General features: G+C 48.2%; 2 protein-coding genes across 2 annotated transcripts in view; one reads left to right on the forward strand and one right to left on the reverse strand.

Annotated features, from left to right (window-relative positions):
• The window catches only part of MAN2C1 (mannosidase alpha class 2C member 1), a 43,400-nt gene extending 30,898 nt beyond the window's left edge, over positions 1–12,502 (forward strand). The window contains exons 20-26 of the mRNA XM_035112383.2: positions 2,073–2,229; positions 4,373–4,516; positions 5,154–5,263; positions 6,422–6,501; positions 6,625–6,770; positions 7,324–7,427; positions 7,769–12,502. Of these exons, the coding sequence (XP_034968274.2) occupies positions 2,073–2,229; positions 4,373–4,516; positions 5,154–5,263; positions 6,422–6,501; positions 6,625–6,770; positions 7,324–7,427; positions 7,769–7,898 (871 nt within the window). The 3' untranslated portion in view covers positions 7,899–12,502. The remainder of the gene's footprint in view (positions 1–2,072; positions 2,230–4,372; positions 4,517–5,153; positions 5,264–6,421; positions 6,502–6,624; positions 6,771–7,323; positions 7,428–7,768) is intronic.
• Positions 9,906–23,230, reverse strand: NEIL1 (nei like DNA glycosylase 1). Its single transcript, XM_060278990.1, has 10 exons — positions 22,739–23,230; positions 21,245–21,762; positions 20,000–20,119; positions 18,285–18,348; positions 14,843–14,942; positions 13,805–13,929; positions 13,509–13,536; positions 12,525–12,586; positions 11,417–11,663; positions 9,906–10,324 (listed from the first exon to the last, which is right to left on the reverse strand). The coding sequence occupies exons 2-10, from the start codon at positions 21,724–21,726 to the stop codon at positions 10,278–10,280; spliced, it is 1,275 nt and encodes a 424-aa protein (XP_060134973.1). The 5' UTR covers positions 21,727–21,762; positions 22,739–23,230; the 3' UTR covers positions 9,906–10,277.
• Positions 23,231–24,069: the final 839 nt, after the last annotated feature.

A 24,069-nucleotide genomic window follows, 5' to 3' on the forward strand; every position in this document is an offset into this window, starting at 1 on the left:
ATTTTTGTTTGATTGACTTCCCTTCTTCCTTACTGTCTTCTTATATTCCAAATTACTTTGTGCACTGCTTAACCTAATATTGATTTGTAAAAAATTATTTCACAGAGTATATGTACATTGTTATTGTCATATTTACATTTTCCCCTACTCCCCGACTCAATAGATTTTTAGTATTTATCATTTACCAGCATTGAATACTTGTTTCCACTCTACTGGTCCATCCTTTTAGAGCTTCAAAATGTTTTCTCTATGTAACTAATAAATTTTTCCCATTCCTTGTCAAATATTTTGTCATCTTGTTGTCTAATTTTCCCTGTTAGTTTAGCTATTCCCACGTATTCCATAACCTTTTGCCGCCAATCTTCTACTGAAGGTACATGGGGTCACTTCCATATCCGTTCTAATAACAATCTCGCACGTACATAATTTTTTTAAATCGTTCTTCTTTACATCCTCATGTTAAGGATGTATAGACAGTACTGATCTACGTGGAGAAATGTCTGCCTCTGTGTAAGGGAACTTTATTTGATGGGATCAGGCAGGCAGGCATGGAACGGAATGAAATCTAATCTGCTACCTGAAACCTTTTGGCTTTTCTAGGTAGTGTGGTGGATTTCTTCAGCAAACACACCATTGTGATGCTTGAAATGGCTTTATTTGATCACAATAGCGGCCTTTCGAGGAGCCCACAAAAGTGGAGTCTCCAAACCTATAAATCGCATAGGCTTACATAGAAACATTTCCTCACCTTAGCTTTGCACCTGTGTGGAAATGAAGCCACGTTCTCAATGGGAAAGTGCCTGCATGGTCAGAGCTGGATGCCTGATTCACCATCAGGAACACGACCCCAGCTTTCTATCAAACTAGCCCAAGGCTGAGTTTTTCCTGGACAAACGTTCTTGGCACCTCCTTAATACAGTCTGAGCAAGCAGATTCTCCTTTTTAAAATAATAATAATAATTTTTATTGATTTTACAGAGAAAACACAAAACTTTAAACACATAATATACAAAAAAGTAACAAGAAAAACAACATTACAAAAATATCAATAACAGTAACACAAAAATCAAAATACCAAATCCTTTTCCTTTAACATTGTATGAGGGGACTTCATCGAGTTCCCTCTATCTGCGGTTCATTTCTCCTTTATCTTTAGCAATTTCCAGTTCATTGCTTAAAACTCCTTACAATTGCAAATCTCTCATACATCAATTTACTTCACATAATTCTCAAACCCGCAGTTTCTATAAACTTCTAAATCTAATCTCAATATACAATTTTACCATATTTTTAAAAAATCTTTCCACTCTTCTTCTGTCGCTTCTTCTCCCCGGTCACGTATTCTCCCGGTCATCTCAGCCAGTTCCATGTACTCCATCATTTTCATTTGCCAATCATCCACTGTTGGTAATTCTTCGGTCTTCCAGTTCTTGGCTAATAATACTCTTGCCGCCGTTGTAGCATACATTTAAAAAAATTAACATTTTTCTTGGGAATCTCTTTTCCAACTATACCCAATAGAAAGGATTCTGGTTTCTTAATAAATGTGTTTTTCAACACTCTCTTAAGTTCATTATAAATCTTCTCCCAGAAATCCCTTACTAATGGGCAAGTCCACCACATATGATGAAAAGATCCTTCCTCTTTCTTGCATTTCCAGAGCAAGCAGATTCTCCCGACCATATCCTTTCACACACACTTGTTTACATCTCTTCACATATGGGCTGTCTAATTTACGCTACAGTAGTCAGCAGGTTATCGGACTTTTTGTGCTCCCTCTTGTGAGGAGAAGCACCATCTTCTACTCAGAACAAAGCTTCCCACAGCCACCGTCAGAGGCAGCCATGCTCCTGAATACCATTTCCTGGAAACCACAAGAGGGGAGAGGGCTCGGGTCTTGCTTGTGCTCGGGTCTTGCTTGTGGGCTTCCCATTTTGGGCATTTGGTTGGCACTCAGAACAGGAGGCTGGACTAGGCGGGCCATTGGCTTGATCCAGCAAAGCTCTTTGGATATTCTTCCCTTGTGGCCTAGAACTCTGAGCCAACGATTTCCTTGTAAATATCCCTTTCAGGAAGACCATTGCACATCTCCTTAAACCCTTGGAAATCATCCAGCCAGGGGGACTGCGGGGCAGTGTGACCTTCTCCCTTCAGATCAGCGAGAAGAGCATCCTTACCCAGGAGGTCATTCTGGATGCAGCCTGCCCTCACGTCCGCTTCCAGACTCAGGTTCGATATGCTTGTAATCTTCTCTGGAACCTCTTCCCCCTCCTAAATACACACACACACGTATGTTTTGTAAATCTGTTTTTTTAAAAAATTAAATATTTTTTAAATTGCATTTCAAAAAAAGTTTGCACACGATTATGCAAAATATAGTGTTAGCAAATAGGGTCTGATGACAATATAAAAGGTAAAGGTAAAGGGACCCCTGACCATTAGGTCCAGTCGTGACCGACTCTGGGGTTGCGCGCTCATCTCACATTATTGGCCAAGGGAGCCGGCGTATAGCTTCCAGGTCATGTGGCCAGCATGACAAAGCCGCTTCTGGCAAACCAGAGCAGCACATGGAAACGCCGTTTACCTTCCCGCTGTAGCAGTTCCTATTTATCTACTTGCATTTTGATGTGCTTTCGAACTGCTAGGTTGGCAGGAGCTGGGACCAAGCAACGGGAGCTCACCCTGTCACAGGGATTCGAACCGCTGACCTTCTGATCAGCAAGCCCCAGGCTAAGTGGTTTAACCACAGCGCCACCTATACATAATCCATATACCATTACTGACCACTGTCAAACAAATACAGGCATAAAATAAAACCAAAATAAATAAACCACAGGTATGTGAATGTGTGGAAGGTAGCAACTGGAACTATCTATAGCAGGCATCCCCAAACTGCGGACCCCAGATGTTTTGGCCTACAATTCCCATGATCCCTCGCTAAGAGGACCTGGTCAGGGATGATGGGAATTGTAGTCCAAAACATCTGGAGGGCCAAAGTTTGGGGGTGCCTGATCTATAGCATTGGCATCATGGTTAAAGAACACAAGGTTACAAAACACGGACCCTGTTATACCAAGGAAAATGATTAAATGTGCTAAGCCATATTTGTTTGTAGGCCAAGGGAGGTCCTTGCTTACAAGTGAAATAAAGTCAGACCAAACAAGTACGAAATCGTCCTTTTTCTTTGGCCCCTAAAGACACTCAGCTTACTACATTTTCCAGCAAGGCAATATCCCACACTTTAGATGGGTCCAGTTCCCCCCCCCCCAGAACTGTGCAATGGTCATTCCAGCTGCTATAAGTAGGTGCACTATCAAGCCCTTATTATGCAATGTTTAAAATCTGTTAACTCAGAATGCTTGATATTTCTAATTTAAAAAGTATTATAAGTGAGGCCAGCTGTGCAAAATCCAAAGGTTGGTTTTATAACCTTAGCCTATGAAAGATTGCAGCGTTTTGGGACTTTTTAGCTTAGAGAAAAGGTGAAGAGGCACCATGATAGAAGTTTAAAAAATTATGCCTGGGATGGAGAAAGTGCATAGAGAAAAGTTTCTCTCTCATAGCACTAGAACTCAGGGACATTCAACGAAGTTGAATGTTGGAGGATTCAGGACAGGTCAAAGAAAGGACTTCTACACACAGCCCACTTGCCCCTGGAGGCAGTGATGGCCACCAGCTTAGATAGATTTAAAAGAAGATGAGGCAGCTTCTTGGAGGAGAGGGCTACCAAAGGCTACCAGCCACTGTGGGAAGCAGCTATGCTGCTGGAAATTGTAGGAGCGGAGAGGGCTCTTGGGCACAAATCCTACTTGCCAGTTTCCCATTGGGGCTTCTGGGTTGGTCCCTGTGGGAACAGGATGCTGGACTGGTTCAGCAGCCAGGCATCTCTTAAGGCTCTTGAGACAGAATTTTACTACTGCATTTTAGTGTTGGTGTGCCTGGCTCTGCGATACGCCTTTTGAACATTGCATCATAAGGAACTTTGCTTCCCCCACCCCACCCCAATCTGTCATTTCGGTGAACTCTGCCCTAGTCTGGTTTCATTTTTCTTTGTTGTTTGGGACTGGGCTGCAATAAGGAGAACTCATCAGCTTTAGTAGGTTGTGTAGATCAGTGGTCCTCAACCTTCGGCCTCCAGATGTTTATGGCCTACAGCTCCCATGATCCCTAGCTAGCAGGACCAGTGGTCAGGGATGATGGGAATTGTAGTCTCCAAACATCTGGAGGCCCAAGGTTGAGGACCACTGGTGTAGATGACCTGGAAGTTCCTAGAGCAGGGGAGCCTCCAAATAAACTTGGGAGATTGGGAGCAGGGTGGAGAAGAAGGCGCCTTTCCTCCTCTGATACGCTACACGTCTTGCTGGATCCACAGGTTGACTGGAATGAGGCTCATAAGTTCCTCAAGGTGGAATTCCCTGCCAAGGTCCGAAGCCCCAACGCCACGTATGAGATACAGTTTGGCCACCTTCAGAGGCCGACGCACTGGAACACCTCTTGGGACTGGGCTCGGTTTGAGGTGAGAATCTGCCCCCAGACTCCTGGCCAAGATAGGTATTGCTGGTTGGCTGCCAACCCCTCTGTTTTTCAACTGTCTACACCGGTGGTTCCCAGATATTTTGGGGCCACTGCCCCCTTGGTTCCATAAATTCAGAAGAGTCTCCAGCGGGTGTTTCAAAGTTGGCACAGGAAGCCCCTGCTAAATCTCTTAACGGCAAAGAGTTCTACAGCACCAGGCCAATGGCCCCAAAGGTTCTGTTTCCTGCTGTTGCCAAATGAGCCCCGCCAACGCAGAGAACGAGCAACAACGCTCTTGCAGGTGAACTCAATGCTCAAACTGGGATAGAAGTTGTTCAGGGCTTTGTAAGACCCTTGAACTGGGTGAAAGGACTGTGAACTCAGTCCTGGCATTGAAAACACAATCCCTGGGCTGAACATATGCTGAGAGGCACCTTGTTCCTTAATTATGTGTGTGTATGTCCACCCTCCCCAGTGCTTTTTTAAACAAAACCAAAACCAAAACATGGTTCTGGTTAATGTACCTTAGGAATTCTCGTTTTAAAAACACAGGAGACCCTGCCAGCCTGAAGTCCGCTTACATCTGCCCTGGATGATGATGCTCTTCCTAATATCTGCTTGGTTGCTCTTTTCCCAAGGTGTGGAGCCACAAGTGGATGGACCTGTCTGAGCATGGCTTTGGGGTGGCACTGCTGAACGACTCCAAATATGGCTGCTCCGTCCGGGGCAACGTGATGAGCCTTTCCCTGTGAGTTTCGGGAGGCAGACAGGAAAAGATTTCTGGCGGGATGGGGCTTGAGGTCTTTGGTATTCCAGAATTTTGCTGCATTTCCTGGCGCTTTAGAAGGGAGCTTGCAGATAGATGCCTTGTGTATCTTGGCTCAGTGCACATCTAACGTTTGCCTGTTTGGCTACGTCAGGAATGGAGTAGCAGAAGTGATTCTGGGAATGGCCATGTTGATGGAACTGCACAGTCAATAACACAAGTGTCCCCTGCAAAGCTCAGAACAGATAAAAAGAAAGCAGAGCAGCGCAGAGTTAAACCATGGAACTTGCTCCCGCAGGAGGTAGCGATGGCCACCAACTTGGATGGCTTTAAAAGAGGATTGGACAGTATCATTTATTATTCCTCTCATACTTGTTTAGAAAACCCCAGGCCCGTTCTAGCCATAGAGGCTACTGGCGCGGAGAACCACGGCGCCGGGCGCTGGAGGGCGCTGGAAGGGCGCCAAGTGAGCGCAGGGTTCCGGCAATCTGGCCAGGACTGCGCTCCTTCTCCGAGAACTCCGCGCTGCGCCTCCTTCTCGTTTCCCCAGCGCTGGGTTCCGCTCAGTCGAGCTTCGCCACCAGCGCGCACAGCGCCCAAGCAGCTCTTGCTGGTTCCGCGGTGTGTGCGCTGGTGGCGAAGCTTGACTGAGCAGAACCCAGCGCTGGGGAAACGCGAAGGAGGCACAGCGCAGAGTCCTCGGAGGTGGCCTCCCGCTGCTGCCGCGGTCCACTTGGCACTCCCGAGCCCTTGGAGAGGCGCTGGAGGGGGGTGCTGGAGGGACCTAGCACCAGGGCGCTGGGTGGGCTTAAGACGGCCCTGGAAAACCCAATAAAATGTCGTTTTTCTGAAACAAAGAGGATTAGACAAATTCATGAAGGAGAGGGCAATTGATGGCTGCTAGCCTAGATGTCTACACTCTGTCTCCACGGTCAGCAAAAGCTTCTGAATAGCAGTTGCTGCAAACCACAGGAGGGGAGAGAGCTCTTGTGTTCGAATCCTACTTGTGGGTTTCCTTTTGGTTGCATCTGGTCAGCCACCGTGGGAACGGAGTGTTGGACTAAACAGGCAATTGGCTCGATCCAGCAGGCCAATTCTTATCTTCTTATGTAGTAAGATATCTTTTCCATCTGCACGAAGGTTGAGAGCACCAAAGTCACCTGACGCCACGGCAGATATTGGGAGCCATCGATTTACATATGCCGTGATGCCGCATGTAGGTAAGAAAGCCCTGAGAATAAAAGTGGAGCTTTTTGAAGCAACTAAGCAGCCGTCTTCAGGCACGGTGGCGGGGCGACTGTCCCTTTCTTGCCTCTGATGGCATAGTGCTGTCTTCTGAACAGGTTCATTCCAGGAGGCCGAGGTGATCCGCCAGGCATACAACTTGAATTTCCCTCTTCACAAGGTGCCGTGCGCCTCAGGGCGGCACCCAGCTTGGAGCGCCTTCTCTGTGCAATCCCCAGCTGTTGTCCTGGAAGCAATAAAGCAGGTACGGGGCCCAAGAGGATGAGAAGGCACAAAGTGACTTCTGCCGATGGCTACTAGTCACAAGGGAAGCTCAGCTCTAACTCCGCGATCGCAGGCAGCAGTGCTCCTGGGAACAAGAGGGGAGAGAATTCTTGTGCTTGGGTCCTGTTTATTGGTTTCCCACAAGGGGCACCTGGTTGAGCCCTAGATGGGCCCTTGGCCTAATCGAGCAGGACTCTTCTAATGATGAGCACAACATGAGATGGTAGGCAGAGCTGGGCACTGCCCAGGTGCCCTCCGTTGCAGTATGCCAGGGGTGGGGAGCCACAGGCCCGAGAGCAAAACGTGGCCCTTCAAATCTCTCTCTGGCCCTTGGGAATTTCTCCAAGCGGTGCCCCACTGGCCATGCCCCTCACCACCCTTGCCCTTTGTGATGGAAGAAAGGTGGGATGCAAATACAGTCAATGGTCAGCCATGACCAATGGGCCACAAGGAGAGAGGAATGGTTGCACAGAGCTGGAGAAGAGCATTGTGCTGATTATGGGGCGCTTGTCTGTTTCCTTCCCTCCTTTCAGGCTGAGGACATGCCAGGTGTGCTGGTGATCAGGCTGTACGAGTCGCACGGGAGTACTGTGGTCACCTGGCTCCAGACGTGTCTCCCAGTCCAAGAGGCTGTCATGTAAGTGTGTAAATGTAAACACCACAAGTGGTTTGAGGAGCTGCTGTTTTCAGGTGGAGTTCAATCACTTCCTGGCATTCCATTAAAGTTTATTTGGCACCCCTGACAAATAAATGCACTCCCAAAATTTGGATTGTTTAAATAAAGAAAGCGGAGGGGAAGCGTACTGGAAAGTGTGAGATAATACTTGTTGGTCACGATGCTGTCTAACCACCCTGCAAACAAATCTGAATGGATGCTTAGTGAGCAGCCGATCTCATCTCGCCTCCCAAATCAGGATGAGTGCCCAGTGAATGGGTTGTCCAGACTGTGCTCAAAGAGTTTCTCTTCTCCTTTCTTAGGTGCGACCTCCTAGAGCGGCCTGATCCAAGCAAGCGCCTGCCACTGGAGGAGCATGGCCTGCGCCTCTCCTTTACACCTTTCCAAGTACAAACTGTCCTGCTGACTTTGAAACAACCAGGCAGCAGCTGAACTTCTGGAGCACAAACTGCAAGCTTGCAGACTGGCTCCTTGGCTTCCTGCTGGGCAAGGGCCTGAAGCTGTGGCAGACACGGGTGGACTTGCAAGTTCCACGCCATTCTTCTTATTTCTTTTAACTAGAGCACTAAAGTCTGCCAACCTGTGGCAAGGGCAAAACAGCTTGCCAATGCAAAATGGCAGGCTGGGATGGCACCAGTGGCCTACTTTAACCAGTGAACTTCTATTTCCTGGGATGACCTACCTATTCCAAATCTAAATCGTAGCTGTGGTTCCTGCATTGCAGGGGGTTGGACTAGATGACCCTCGGATCCCCTTCCAACCCTTAACAGTTCCATGATTCTATGAAATCTACACCTGGGATTCTTACAGCTTAATTGACTTTGTGGCAGAGTGGGCAGCTTCGGTGTTACTACTGATAAACAACTGGGAGTAGGAAGCTTTTGCTTATCTGCTGTGAATCATCTTGTCACTGCTCAAACCTCCTTTTTAAAAGGGGACACGGCAACGCTTTTCTTCTCGAAAAAATGCTGCCGGTACTGCGTACCCTTGAGAATCCCCAGAGAGGAGGACTGGGCTATGGTTATTGGCAGAGAAATAGCTGGGGTGGGGAGGGAGATTCAGAAGAACTGCTTGAAATACGCTTCCACATTCCAGGTTAGCATCTCATGGCAGCTCAGGCCTCTCCTTGTCATTCCCTTTGGAACATGTAGTAGGGCTACACGTGCCAAAGGGGCTCGGAAGGACGGTCCTTGCCACCACCCACAGGTGGTGACTTTATTTACCATCACCCATCTACACACCCGGGAGACCATCTTTGACTTGCCAGCAGGAGCTCCCAATGTTTAAAGGTTGTGGGCTGGAATCAATGAGCAGAGTGGGGCACCATACTTAGGACTTTTTCTTGACAATTGCCTTCTCATAGCACCACACCCTACAACAGCATCATTTCTAGAAAAAAAATCTTTATTTGCACCAAAAAGCACTGTAAGAATATAATCAAAGGAGACAGGTTATCACCATATAGAAAGTATTTGACTGAGTAACTGTTAAAATGCACATCTCTTTCCAATCTAGGCAGTAATGTAGCAGTGGATCAAATCCCACTCCTTGCTGAACAGAACTAGCTCTAGATATCTTACTGGTCAGCTGAAGTGTTGGCCTGAATGATCCATGTAGCTCTTGAGCCCCGCCAGAAGATTCCTGTCAGAAATAAGGCTGAGAAGGAAATACTGCAACTCTTTCAGCAACTGAGCTCTGCTCTTGTGCTCCTGATCCAAAGGCCGATCTAGACATGACATTAGATGTGTTTTTAATGCAAATAGGATGAAGGTGTCATTTGCTCTGGGGAAAACTGGAACGGCTCAAACTCCCCTTTCATTCCTGCTGCAATCCCCTGCTAGTTGCATCGAACAACCTGCACCTTAAATGCACAGATGTATCAGATGTACCCTGTTCAGAAGGTAGAACCTCTGACATCTCTTTTCAGGAAGCAACAGGGCAAGACTCATTTCACCTAAATTTGCAGCACCAAGAGTCCAGGTCTTGGAGGAGCAGAGTGCTGGAGGTAATGCCATTAGCTTGTGCGTCCTTCTTGCAGATTATACAACAGTGCAATTATACCCAAAACCAAGCGGAAATGATCTGCTAATGAGTTGCGCTAGCTTTCCCCTACCAGCAGCCCCTGCAGCAGCTGGATGACTCCCTTTCGTGGTGGTCAAGCTGAGCTATGTGATTTCTCTGTTGTGAATATACAGTCGAACCTCTGCTTACCACTGCCTCTTCTTACGGTCATTCGAAATTGCGACCGCGGCAAACCCGGAAGTAACTGGCGGGTTTGCCGACGTTTGCGCATGCACAGGAGTAGCAATCGCCGTTTGCACATGCGCAGAGGCGGGCAATTGCCTCCTGCACCTGCGCACAATGGCGCCTGTCCCAGCAATCCATTTCGAACTCCGGACGGACCTCCGGAACGGATTATGGTCGCAAATAGAGGTTCCATTGTATCAAGAGACCCTTCTCTTTAACACAGGCCTCGACACCCAGAGCAGGAAGATCTCCTGCAGCGGTGGCATGCACAAAGCCTACTCGCTGTTTGGAATTGGGGCTGAGACCGTGGCCTGAATCTACCACAGCATTTCCAGAAAGCAAAATCAGTGTAAAAGGCCTCATAGTAGCTCTGCTATATGTTCCTAGCAGGACTTCAAAAAGCACATAAGTGACAAGACAATTCCCACAGTGTCGCCTGTTGCCAGGCCAGCATCCAGAAACCAACATAAGGCAGCTATGTGAGCATCGTCCAGAGTTTATACCCTCTTTTGCCTCGGCAGCACATGGGCCAGAAGGGGAGAAGGCTGTTCTGCTTCAGGGAGGTCACTGTGCCTTCACCTGCCTGGGTCTTGTGGAAACAGCAGCAGTATCTGAAAAGGAATAGCAGTTAGATGGCTTGCAGGCCAGGGAGTGGGAACCTGCCATCCCATACAAACTTAGGAACCACCCTCCTGGATCATGCCAATGGCCCACCTAGTCCAGCATCCTGGTCTCACTGTGGCCAACCAGAAGGCCGAATGGGAAACCCACAAGCAGAAGCTGAGCACAAGAGCCTTCTCCCTTCTTGTGGTTTCCAGCAACTGGTAATCAGAAGCATTGCTGCCTATGGCCATGGAGGCAGAGCACAGCCATCATGCATAAATTCTCTATGAATCTGTCCAGTCCTCTTTTAAAGCTGCCATCTAGGTTGGTGCCCATCACTGCCTCCTATGGCAGTAAGTTCCATAGTTTTAACTCTGCACTGCCCAATTCCCACCAGGCGTTGCAAATGGTCAGGAATGATGGGTCGCTGGCATCCAGCAAGGTCTAGGCCAGTGGTTACCAAACTTTTGGTGGCCACAGCCCCCCCACCCCCAAGTTCCATAGAACCATCCCAGGGCTGCACCCCACCCTATAAAAAGCATTATTCAGAAGAGTGGTTTGCCCAACCTACAACCTACTAAGGAAGTTGATAACACAGTACAGTGGAACCTTGGTTTATGAACACCTCGGTTTATGAATTTTCGGTTTATGAACGCCGCGGACCCATCTGGAACGGATTAATCCACTTTTCCATTACTTTCAATGGGAAAGTTCGCTTCAGTTTATGAACGCTTCAGTTTATGAACATACTTCCGGAACCAATTGTGTTCATAAACCGAGGTACCACTGTACAATTCAACTTGGTAACAATTAGTTGCACATTTCTTTAAAATCCAATATGAATTATTTAATTCAACAAAATGGATGAATTTGATCCAGGGATGGCAGCTTTTCAAAATCCAATAATCATTTCCACCTTCTGTGTCCCCCTTCCACCCCTTTCGTCCTAGTGCCCCCCCCGCCCCCCACGGATGGCAACCCCCCCCACTTTGGTAACCACAGATCTATGCCGCAGGTTCCCCATCCCTCCTGTGGTTGCGTCTCATTTGCTCCGTAAAGCCACCTAAGGAACCCTGAAGCCCGATCACATCTCTTCTTACCCCTAGTTTTCCGGGTTGATGCTCGCCTCTTCTGGGATTCAGCCACAGAATCTGGTGCTGGAGATTGCTGCAAGGCAGAAACCTTTCTCCGAGTTCTGGTGTTTGGTAGCTTGGCTTCCTTGGCCATAGTGTGGTCCTCTGTTTGGGGGGCAATTCTGTTCCCTTTCTTCCTTCCAGACTTCCTTGTTCCCACAACATCTTTCCGAGGAATACTGGTCACAGAACTGCTAGTCTCCAGTTTTGTGACCTAGGAGAGACAAAAGAGAGCTGAATAATGGAATTGCAGAGGTTGGAGGTATCAAACCCCAACAATGCAGGAATCGCAGAGACAGACGGAGATAAACAAAGAATTCTTTGAATTCCTCTCTTGCTTCCCTATGGAATGCGAGGGCAGGCAAAGGCACTATAAAAAGTGAGGTTGGAAAATACTGCATTAATAACATGAAATTTAACATCACACTGGAACTGCATGTGTGAGAGGAATGGAATGGAGAGAGAGAGAACGAGGGAGAAGTATCATTGGCAGTTTGGAATCGGAGCGCTCTTCCTAGGCTGAAAAAAAGTGGTGAGGACAGTTTATTTGTTAGAACAGAGGGGTCTCTAACAAGCTCTTGAATCACAGGACCAAGTGACACAGAGGCTTTGGAAAACGGTTGAGACAACTGCTTCCCCCGAGTCAGCTGGAAGATTGAAGGACACAACATTATATATGGTTGGGACAATATCATGGGAAAATTACTACAAGCAGGAAAGAATGATTGCAGACTTGAGTACCTTACTTGAAACTTTACGTTACTTAATATATTAACACCAATTGAAACCATAAGATTGTAGTTGTTGTATAAGGGATTACTATCTTGAAGGGAATGTATTTGAAATTATTAAGATTTTGGAATGCAGAAATTTTTAGAAAAGCAAAGAGGAACCCATCAATATGAGCATGTGAGGAAATCACTTTAACTGAATTGTATAATTCGGTATATAAATAATTGGTTTTAATAATTGTTTTAATTGGATAAATTTGGCATTGTTATAATGAGGCTGTTATTGGAACAATATTGGAAAATCAATTTAAATTTTTTTTTTTTTTAAAAAAGAGCTGCCTTACCTTGGAGCTTGGGGTATCAGGATTGGGTTTTACCTGCAACTGCCTCTTGCGTGGCTTTCCTCCTGCAAAACAAAACAAAAGGTCCAGTCCCAGTTTTGCCAGCATTATCTTAAAATGTCTCTGTTGTCTCAAAAATCATAGAAGAGAAGAGGAAGCTGCTTCATTGGTCCGACTGTTAGTGGCTCTCTGGTGTCTTAAACACAGAGATGCTTCTACTGTATGTATATCTGATCCTTCTACCTAGAGAGGCCTGGGATTGAACCCGTGACCTTCTGCATTCAAATTAAGGGCTCTGCAACTCAACTATGGTTCTTCCAAAGATCCTCAGTGCAGTTTGGGGTTTGGAGTCAACTAAGTAAAGAGTAGACCCATAAAAACTAACAGCCCTATGTTAGTCATGCCTATGTTACACCAGTGGTGGTGTAGTTGGTTAGAGTGTCACACTAGGGCTTGGGAGACCAGAGTTCGAATCCACCACTTCGTCATGAAACTCACTGGGCCAGTCATTCACTTTCAGCCTAAGCTACCTCACAGGGTTGTAGGGATTAATTTAGAGGGGGGGCATGTAAGTCACCTTGAGCTGCACGGAGAAGGTGGGATATAAATGCAACAAATAAATCTTAACAGCAATGTGTCTACTCTGAGTAGCACTTACACAAACTACCACCTTTGAGCAACCAACCTACATCTCCCAATCAAGCGCTGTAGAAATTGGCCTTGTTTTGGAGCAGGGGTCCCCAAACTAAGGCCCGGGGGCCGGCCAATTGCCTTCTACATCTGGCCCGTGGAAGGTCCAGGAATCAGCATGTTTTTACATGAGTAGAATGTGTCCTTTTATTTAAAATGCATCTCTGGGTTATTTGTGGGGCCTGCCAGGTGTTTTTACATGAGTAACAAGCCTTGCGAGAGGCTGGATCAAAAACTATTTGCTCCCTTTGCAACCCCATGTATTCAATTGGTATCCAAGGAGCCCTCGATACTTACCTTTTGGGGCCATTGGTCCAGGATTGCCCTGCAAGGGAAGAAGATGGCCCAGAATGTAACCAGTACAAAAAAACAAAACCCTCTCTTGAGTTTTGGTGCTGAGAACATAAGACACAAACAGCTAAGTAGTTGTGGTTATTTCACGCTGTCTTCCAGATGCCAAGATTTGCAGACCATGACATTTTGAAATGCTCATGAAGGGCCACATGTTCTCCAACCTTGAAGGAAGGGGGGCCAGCACACTGCAGCGTCCCATCCCCAGGAAAGCAGCTGGTGTCCTTCCTTCAGGCTCCTACCTGGAACCAGATGGTCCTGCCGTTGGCATCGCGCAGGGTCTGCATGCCTGGAACGAAATAGCACTGAGCCCACTCCAGGAAGATGCTGTAATCAGACGTCCTAACGGGATCATAACCTTTGCCACCTATTGGGAAGAAGGCAAGGAGAAATGTCAATTCAGGACTGCATTCCCACCCTATCAAGCTGTACACGGTAACCTTGTACAGTGGTACCTTGATTTAAGACCGTAATCCATTCCGGAAGTCCGGTCTTAAAACAAAGCAGCCTTAAAACAAGGCGTACTTTCCCACAGAAAGTAATTGAAAATGGATTGATCCGTTCTAGACAATGAAAAACAGCAATTTAACACGAATTTTACTGTCTAACGAGACCATTGATCCATAAAATGAAGGCAATAATCAATGGACTGTACTATAAAATAAATAAGACAGTATTGTAGATGAAAAAAATTAACATTTTTTTCCCTTACGTGCACTGGTGATAGTCATTGTTTGGATGGGGGGCTTTTATCCACTTCTGCAGTCACACAACCAACCAGTAGCTAAACTGGGTTCCATACAGTCACAAAAACAAGTCACAAAAACGAAGTCACAAGCCACAGTCACAGGTCAGTCCCATAAAACGGAAGTCACAGTCAAAAAACCGAAAAAGCCACACAAATCAAAACGCAAAAACAAAGCTTCCAAATCTCACCTCCGTGTTGCACCCGGAGCACTCGTTTCCAGGTTGCAATTGGACTTAGTCCGAAATGGACTTATAATAGACTGGACTTTAGTCAAGGTACCACTGTACAAATTTACTTGGGAGAAGAAGCAACAAGTTGAAGGGTAGCAAGTTTTGCCTCCACCCCACCTCGAATTTCACTCCAACCCTGCAAATCCACTTAGGTGCTTTTTAAAAAATCAAGCAGTGTATAAATTTTTATGAAAATCCATCCACCCACCGCCCTCAAACCTACACCCTTTTGCAGCTCTAGAATGATACACAGAATATGGGGGGGGGGGAGCATTCTGGGTTGTCCTCGACTTGGTCCTTACCCAGATTCACAACCTCCATGGGCACCAGGTGACAGAGCTCCAGCAAGTCGGGGGTCTCCCTTTTCAGCTTCACCTTTTTCCTAGAGGTTGGTCCAGATGCCTGCAAGGTGAAGGCCAGCAGTCAAGGGAGGCCGAGCAAAGATGACCCAACTTAGGTGCTTCCCATACAGCCTTCCTCCAGGTTCTCTCTCACGTAGTACTGGCCCCGACTTGGTGGAACGCTCTTTCACAGGAGACCAGGGCCCTGCGGGATTTGTCATCTTTCCGCAGGGCCTGCAAGACAGAGCTGTTCCGCCTGGCCTTTGGGTTGGATTCAGTCTGACCCCTGTGTTTTCCTCCCTCACGGTTTTGATTGATGGACTACTTAAAATGAGGCTGCATTTTAATATTGTGTTTTAATCTGTATTTTAATTAATTGTTTTCTTTTCTTTTATGTCTTATTGTAATTTTATTGGTGTTAGCCGCCCTGAGCCCAGTTTTGACTGGGGAGGGCAGGGTATAAATAAAAATTTATTATTATTATTATTATTATTATTATTATTATTATTATTATTTATTATATAGGTAAAGGGACCCCTGACCATTAGGTCCAGTCGTGACCGACTCTGGGGTTGCGCGCTCATCTCACATTATTGGCTGAGGGAGCCGGCGTATAGCTTCCAGGTCATGTGGCCAGCATGACAAAGCCACTTCTGGCGAACCAGAGCAGCACATGGAAACGCCGTTTACCTTCCCGCTGTAGCGGTTCCTATTTATCTACTTGCATTCTGACCTGCTTTCGAACTGCTAGGTTGGCAGGAGCTGGGACCGAGCAACGGGAACTCACCCCGTCACGGGGATTCAAACCGCCAACCTTCTGATCAACAAGCCCTTGGCTCAGACTAATGTGCTAAAAATAAAACTCAATGGGTGTGCTGGGAAGCAGGGCTCCCTCCATTGGCACGTCAGCACCATCAGGCTTCCTCTCCCCTCAGCAGGGCAGATAGGAAGCAGAAGGCTCATGTCATCAGCTTTGCTGGAGGCCCAGCTCCACTGGGCATCTCCTGCCCTTGAACTGTGCCAGTTGCTCATGAGAGGAACCACTGTTTAGAAATTGGTGCCTGAGTTTGGGTTTTGATTTTCCTCTTCCCTCCCTGTTCCTTTTCCCGTGTGTGTGTGTGTGTGTTTTAGATTGTAAGCGAGAAGTGAGGTTACAGGGAACCAGACAGAGGGCCTTCTCAGTAGTGGCACCTGCCCTGTGGAATGCCCTTCCATCAGATGTCAGGGAAATAAGCAGCTATCCTAATTTTAAAAGACATCTGAAGGCAGCCCTGTTTAGGGAAGCTTTTAATATTTAATGCTGTATTGTTTTAATACTCAACTGGGAGCCGCCCAGAGTGGCTGGGGAGACTCAGTCAGATGAGCGGGGTACAAATAATAAATTACAGTCATATCTCAGTTTAAGTACGCCTCGGTTTGAGTATTTTCAGTTTAAGTACTCCGCGGACCGTCTGGAACGGATTAATCCACTTTCCATTACTTTCAATGGGAAAGTTCGCTTCAGGTTAAGTACGCTTCAGGTTAAGTACAAACTTCCGGAACCAATTGTGTTTGTAAACTGAGGTAAAGGTAAAAAGGTAAAGGGACCCCTGACTATTAGGTCCAGTCGTGACCGACTCTGGGGTTGCGGCGCTCATCTCGCGTTATTGGCCGAGGGAGCCGGCATACAGCTTCCAGGTCATGTGGCCAGCATGACAAAGCTGCTTCTGGAGAACCAGAGCAGCACACGGAAACACCATTTACCTTCCCGCTTATTTACCTTACCTTACCTTACCTTATTTATCTACTTGCACTTTGATGTGCTTTCGAACTGCTAGGTTGGCAGGAGCTGGGACCGAGCAACAGGAGCTCACCCCGTCACGGGGATTCGAACCGCCGACCTTCTGATCAGCAAACCCTAGGCTCTGCGGTTTAACCCACAGCGCCACCTGCGTCCCATAAACCGAGGTACCACTGTATTATTATTATTATTATTATTATTATTATTATTATTATTATTATATGAGCTGCTCTGGGAGCCTTTTTGACTGAGGAGCCTGGCACAACAAGTGGCTCTAAATAAATAAGAAGCTATTCTCATGAGTAAGCTGAATGCGTGAGTGAGGCTACGCCAAGTAGCTTTGCCCCACCCCACATTGCGCATGCCAGATAGTCTGGCCCCCTGATGCCCATGTAAACATCTGCAGAGATGCAGCAAAGGTTCCATAATGTTTTAAGCCTTGCATGATCACAATTCCAGATGGCATCAATATGCACACAAAGGTTTCCTCCATGCAAGCATGCACACTGAAGAGGGGCGTGGGAACATAGCGACAGCCTGCTAGATCAGGCCAATGGCTGATATAGTCCAGCATCTTGTTCTCACTGTGGTCAACCAGATCAGGGCCGTCTTAAGCGCCCCTGGCGCCTTGGTGCGGCGGATCCCTCCGGCGCCCCCCCGCCCTGTTTCCCAGTGTGGTGGGCGGGCGCGCACAGCGCGGCTGCCACAGGCACTGCTGTGCGGCGGGCGGGCAGGCACAGCACAGTTGCCGTGGGCGCAGCTGCGCGGCAGACCGGCCAGCAGCGGGCGGGTGCAGCTCGCGGTACCCCCCTGGCGGGCCGGAGCCGTGGTGCCCTGCGCCACCCAGCCTGGCCTTAGGGCCGGCCCTGAACCAGATGCCTCTGGGAAACCCACAAGCAGAACCAAGCAGAACCTGCACTCAAGGGCCCTCTCCCCTCACTCCTGTGGCTTCCAGCCCCTGGTATCCAGAATTAATAGTAGCCTTCAATAGCTCCCTCTTTATCTAATCCTCTTTCAAAGCCATCTAAGTTGGTGGCCATTGCTGCCTCCTGTGGGAGAGAGTTCCATAGTTTAACTATGCACAATGTGAAAAAGTACTTTATATTAACTCTCCCAAATCTTCCCACATTCCACTTCGTTGGATGTCCATGAATTCCAGCATTATGAGAAAGGGAGAAAAACATTTCTCTGCTCATTTTCTCCATGCTGTGCTTAATTTTATAAACGTCCATCTTGTTGCCTCTTCCTTGCCTTTTCTCTAAACTAAAAAGTCCCGAACATTGTGACCTTCCTTCGTAGCAGAGTCACTCCACCCCGCTGATCATTTTGCCCCCCTCCCCGTTTCTGAATCTTACGCAACTCTACAAGATCCTTTTTGAGGTGCGGCTCCCAAACTCCCCAGCCATTGGCTGAGGCAGCTGAAACCGATGGGAGCTGTGGTCCAGCAACACCCAAAAACCTAAAGCGGAAGGACAGTGAGCTGTTCCACATGATGGGATGAGAAAGGCTGAGTAACAGAGCAGGAAAACTCCCTCCTTGCTTATAGGAAGCCTGGAGTCAGGAAGCAGGGTGCTGTCTGGACCTGTGATCCGATCCAGCGGGCTCCTCCTCACGTCCTCTCACCTGTTCCTGGGGCTTCAGGTCCTCCAGAATAGTCCGTGCCTTCTCAAAGGGAGGGATTTTCAACCTGGAAGAGGCCACAGGAATGATTTCAAATGACTGCCAAAGAGTTGGAACGGTGAAATTTAAGTGACACACTGCAAATTTCATAAAATTTGATTTTTAAAACCCCTCAAAAACAGTTTACAAGAAAAATACAACAGTGAAGTTACCAATAAGAATAAACAATAATTTAAGACTTGCAAAAAGTCTTAATAAACTAAAAACAGATTAATATTTGCAGGGCCGCCGAGACCACATAACACCGGTCCTGAAAGACCTACATTGGCTCCCAGTACGTTTCCGAGCACAATTCAAAGTGTTGGTGCTGACCTTTAAAGCCCTAAACGGCCTCGGTCCAGTATATCTGAAGGAGCGTCTCCACCTCCGTCACTCTGCCCGGACACTGAGGTCCAGTGCAGAGGGCCTTCTGGCGGTTCCCTCGCTACGAGAAGCCAAGTTACAGGGAACCAGGCAGAGGGCCTTCTCGGTAGTGGCACCCACCCTGTGGAATGCCCTCCCACCAGAGGTCAAAGAGGAGAACAACTACCAGACCTTTAGAAGGCATCTTAAGGCAGTCCTGTTTAGGGAAGCTTTTAATGTTTGATGGATTTCTGTATTTTAATATTTCTGTTGGAAGCCGCCCAGAGTGGCTGGGGGAACCTGGCCAGATGGGCGGGGTATAAATTATTATTATTATTATTATTATTATTATTATTATTATTATTATTATATGCCACCTACCTGAGCGCAACCCACCCAAGACAGCTCACGATATCAAACACAACGTAACTAACAACCATTAAGGTAAAGGTAAAGGGACCCCTGACCATTAGGTCCAGTCGTGACCGACTCTGGGGTTGCGCGCTCATCTCGCATTATTGGCCGAGGGAGCCGGCGTACAGCTTCCAGGTCATGTGGCCAGCATGACAAAGCCGCTTCTGGCAAACCAGAGCAGCACATGGAAATGCCGTTTACCTTCCCGCTGTAGCGGTTCCTATTTATCTACTTGCATTTTGACGTGCTTTCGAACTGCTAGGTTGGCAGGAGCTGGGACCAAGCAACGGGAGCTCACCCCGTCACAGGGATTCGAACCGCCGACCTTCTGATCAGCAAGCCCTAGGCTCAGTGGTTTAACCACAGCGCCACCTAAGTAAGCCCCAATTGCAGCCATTTTTTTCAAAAAATCACTTTTCAAAAGGCTAGTTAAAAACATGACATGACAGCAATGTCAGAACTCAAAAAACTCTCCCTTTGAGGACAGCTCCTTAAAAGGCCTTGATGGTTAAAGAAGATCTGCTTCAATTTTGCAGCATACCGTGTTTCTCCAAAAATAAGACACTGTCTTATATTTATTTTTCCTCAAAAAAAAACACGGTGGCTTATTTTCAGGGGATGTCTTAATTTTTTTTATTAAGTATGGTACAGTTTAACCTGCCTAGCACTATGGCTTATTTTCGGAGTATGGCTTATTTTCAGAGAAACACGGTAGAGGTCGTGTGCAACTTCATGGGGAGGGAGTTGGCAATGCACAAGGAGGAGGACACCACAGAAGAGGAGTCATCACTTGTGCCCATGAGTACAGAGCTTTCCAGGACCAGAGCGACCTGGGCAGGAATGCTCCCAACCTGGCAGACTCTGCTCCCCGTGGCACAAGCGAGGGTCAGACACCTGCTCACCTGTAGAGAATCTCAGCCCGGAGGTAATTGCCAACACCGTTGAAAAACTTCTGGTTTAGCAGAGCCTCACAGATGGGCTTGTTAAAAGCCTTGTCCGAGAGGTTCCTCAGCACATTTTCCCTGGAACAGAGGAGGGCTTGTTAAAAGGACCGCTTAGTTAGCACCAGTCTTTTTTTTTTTATCTGAAGGGCCACAGTCACTCATCACAACCTACTGGGGGGGACGGGGACGCAGAGCCCAAGTGGCCTGGCAAGCAAGAGGCATTATCCCAGTTGAAGGACACATTCCAGCCAGGCCAAAGGTCTCAAAGAGGTTGGTGAGAAGGGAAGCCTAGCGAGAGGGGCATGATTTGACAAGAGTCCCAAGGGCCGGATGAAGAGGTGTCGGGGGCCGCATTTGGTGTGAGGCTCCCCAAGCCCTGGGCTTAACAGGAGTCTAAAGCTTTGCACAAACTAAATGGCAGTGTGACATAGTGGTTAGTGTTGGAGACCAGGGTTCAAATCCTCACTCGACTATGAAGCTTACTGGGTGACCCCGGGCCAGAATAACAGCTGAGGGGACAGCAGCAGTGGGCCCATGGAGGAGCGTATGAAGCAAAGCCAGTTTTCCACATAGGCAAAGTGGTACTTCACACATTCTCATTTTGGGAATGAAGCGCCTTCACACCGAAGCCTCAGGGCTAAATTAGAGCCATGCATTTCTCCAGTCAGAGCCTGCTGTTTCCCCCACCAATCAAGATGAATCTATCTGATCCAGGCCCCACCTAGAAATATGGAGATCTTTTATATACAAATATATTTTAATTCTAATACTATTTCATTGGGTTTTTTTTTAAATATAACTACGGGTTTGTGTCCCCCCCCTCCCTATTTTCAGCTGCTCCTATTTTATCTGTAAGCTACCCCCGAGTTCCTGTCGGGAGAAAAGGTGGGAATAAATAAATAAAAGTCAGAACAAGGCTATCTCCCATTTTTGAAGGGTCTTTTCTTTTCCCAAGATGTTGTCAGAGGAGGAAGCCAGTTGCTTTCATCAATGAATGAGGGTGGCTGCTTTGGGCAGCTGGATTTGGACGTGATAAAAGGGGCAGCTGAGGAGGTGGGAAATTCACCCAAATTGAGGGGCCAAAACAAACTTTACCAGCCCCGGATATTATGCCACTTGAGGTAGGGGGAGCAGGGGACACTATTTGCTGCTCTGCCTCAGGCGGCAAAGGGACTTGGGGAAGCTGCTATGGGTGATCCTCACCTGAACTTCTCATACTCCAGCATCACACAGGGCCCTCGGTCCACCTGCCAGGAACTGCTCACCTCCCATCGGCCAAACCGGCGGAAGTCCACGAAGCAGAGGGCGCGGGGTGGGCTTCCTCGGGTGTAGAAGCGCAGGTGCGCATGCTTTGGCATCTCAGACACGGGGACAAATTTGAAGTTGCCAGACATACCGAAACGGAAGATGAGATCCATTGGCTCTCGAGCTGCCTGCTTACCTTGGGCTGCAGAGACCCGCCTTTTGGAAGGAGCAGGAGCAGGGCCCTCCTGTTTGAGTGGCGTGAGGGTGAGCTTCAGCTCCTTGCCCCTTGACATGGCCGAGATCAGGTACCTGTCACTCTCAAAGGGCACTTCCGGATTCTTGCTCACTTCCGACTTCTCCACTTTACCTGAGAAAATGAGACCCCCACACTCCTCATTGATGTACCGGCTGTTTAGGAATAATTCTGGACCTTCTGGCATCCTAAAGATGTGGAGGAGCTGAGATAGGAGACACAGCTGAAGGAACAAGAGGGAAAAGGTGAGTTTAAAAAATGTTTCTTAAAGAGAAGGGCGGAGAGCCTCACACCTGGGGTCCCAATGCAGCCCTCCGGGCATCTGTATGTGGCCCTCAAGACTCTCCCCAGGCCACATTCCTCACTGGCTCCACTTTGCACCCTCCAGGGGTGTTTTTACCTGGCTGAAACGTGTCCTTCAATTCTCTTGCTTGCCTAGAATGTGTAGAGACTTGCCCTTCTGCACCAAAGTAAAAGGAAAGCTGTTGCCCCGCCCACTTCTGCCTCTAGCCCCACCCACCACTGGCATGCACCCTCCCAAAAGGCTCCAGAGAAGGGAATGTGGGGCCCCCAGGCTGGAAAAGGTTCCTGGCCCGGATCCAAAAGGGTGAGATTCCCAGGTGGGAGAAGAATAATGAACATCCATTAAAATATACAGTCATAAAACAACGAAAAGTAAACCAAAGCAAACAGGAAGTCAGATTATTAAAGTCGCAGAAGTGAAGCAACAGTAGACCATTAAAGGACAGAAGACAGAGGTAGGAAATGGAGGTCTAGCGGAGATGACAGGCGGTAGACCGGGGGTCTGGGAGGCCACTCAGACATCAGTCTCACTGGGTGACCTGGGGCCGCTCTCGCTGCCTCTCAGCCTGGGCATTAAGCAAAAGAGGGAGGAAACCAAGCACAGCACATGGATGGAGCTCCTCGGAGAGAATGGCGGGATAGAAATGCAGTAAATGAATAAAGCAAATTGAGGAAATGGCCAGCAAAGAAATGCAGTACTGTATAGAACAGGCACCCCCAAACTGTGGCCCTCCTGACGTTTTGGCCTACAACTCCCATGATCCCTAGCTAACAGGACCAGTGGTCAGGGATGATGGGAATTGTAGTCCAAAACATCTGGAGGGCCGAAGTTTGGGGGTGCCTGGTATAGAACTCTGGAGGGGTTCTGGAAACAAGAGACACCTCTTTCCACTTACGGTGATGTGTTGCCAAAGCCTGGGAGGGAGGACCCTGGAGAATTCTGTGCTGTTTGGGTTTTTTTTTTAAAAAAAAATCCTTCTGTTCCATCAACAGGGACGAACAGGTCTCCCTCTCCACGGGGTACGGCGTCTATTTCGGCTTTCCTAACGGCCTCGAGTCCTCTACCGTTGCCAACCTTCAATAAAACCTTAAAAGTAAACCTATAACGCGTGCTATTGACTCAGCAGACGGAAGAACAGGAGCGGCGTCGGAGATCTAGGAGGAGCGAAGGGAAAGGCGCTCTGCATATGCCCAGAGGCTCCCTTCGCGGCTTCTCCTTGAAGCACCCAAACGGCTGGTTGCATAACCGCAGCCCGGAGCAGTTCCACCGGCGCAGCGCCCCCGCGCTAGTTGGCCGCCTCTCCCTTTCCCTCCGAGGGCTCCGGTCCGGCCCACGAGAGAGTCCGCGCTCGCCGCGCAAGAAGCGCCCCTCGGCGTCCGGAGAGGCTTGTCGCTTGTCGCGCGGAGGCCGCGCTTGCAAGTCTCGGGGGGGAGGGCGCGCGTGCTTCCACGCCCACGCAGGGGAGGATCCTTGCCAGTTCGTGCCAGTGCAGAATCCGATTAGAGCTGGGGCGCATCCGGCGAGGAAGCTGAACGCTGGGAGACGCTGGGGCAGATCTCGAACTTGGGTGCCCCCAGGTGTTGTTAGACTACGACCCCCATCATCCCCGACAATTGGACTGGGTGTCCTGGTGGTTAGGGATAATGGGAGTTCGAGGAAAGCTGGAGGAAGGAAACTTATTCATCCTGCAGAGTCTATGGAACTCGCTGCCACAGGAGGTGTGCGGTGGCGGCATGAAAAGATTAGACAAGGTCACGGAGGAGAAGGCTAGGGAGGGCTACTAGCCAGGAGGGCAACCCTCTGCTTCCCAGTACCGCTTGCTGGAGCCACTGGAGGGGAGAGGGCTGCCCATGTGCTCAGCTCCTGCTGGTGGGCCACGGTAAGAAGAGCAGGAGGGGCCTGATCCAGAAGGTTCTGCTAATCATGCTTTTATGCTATCCTTTTTAAAGCACCCCAAGTTTATTCAGCGTTGTTTAAGGACTTGGTTTTTTTCTTTTATTTTCTTTAAAGGCAGTCAAGGGAAGGGATAAATAATGAAAAGTTAGGCACCAATTGTTCTTCTAATCCCCGGCTTGGAGGGAGATTGTTCAAGGAGGGGAAACCAATAGCCCCTTAAATTGTTCTGATATTTTGATCTTGCTGTAACCTGCCTTGCGACCATATGGTGGTTAAGAAATCCCATTATTATTATTAACCATAGCTCAGAGCACCCCCTTTGCACACAGA

The sequence above is a fragment of the Zootoca vivipara genome, chromosome 9, assembly GCF_963506605.1.
Source record: "Zootoca vivipara chromosome 9, rZooViv1.1, whole genome shotgun sequence".
NCBI classification, from domain to species: Eukaryota; Metazoa; Chordata; class Lepidosauria; order Squamata; family Lacertidae; genus Zootoca; species Zootoca vivipara.

Excerpts from the sequence above, each read along its gene's own strand:
- NEIL1 (XM_060278990.1), bottom strand. The coding sequence starts at position 21,726 with ATGCCAGAAGGTCCAGAATTATTCCTAAACAGCCGGTACATCAATGAG. Across the intron at positions 13,537-13,804 it reads GCAGGACCATCTGGTTCCAG|GGCAATCCTGGACCAATGGC; the intron begins GTAGGAGCCTGA and ends CTTCCCTTGCAG. Across the intron at positions 10,325-11,416 it reads ATCAACCCGGAAAACTAGGG|ATACTGCTGCTGTTTCCACA; the intron begins GTAAGAAGAGAT and ends ATTCCTTTTCAG.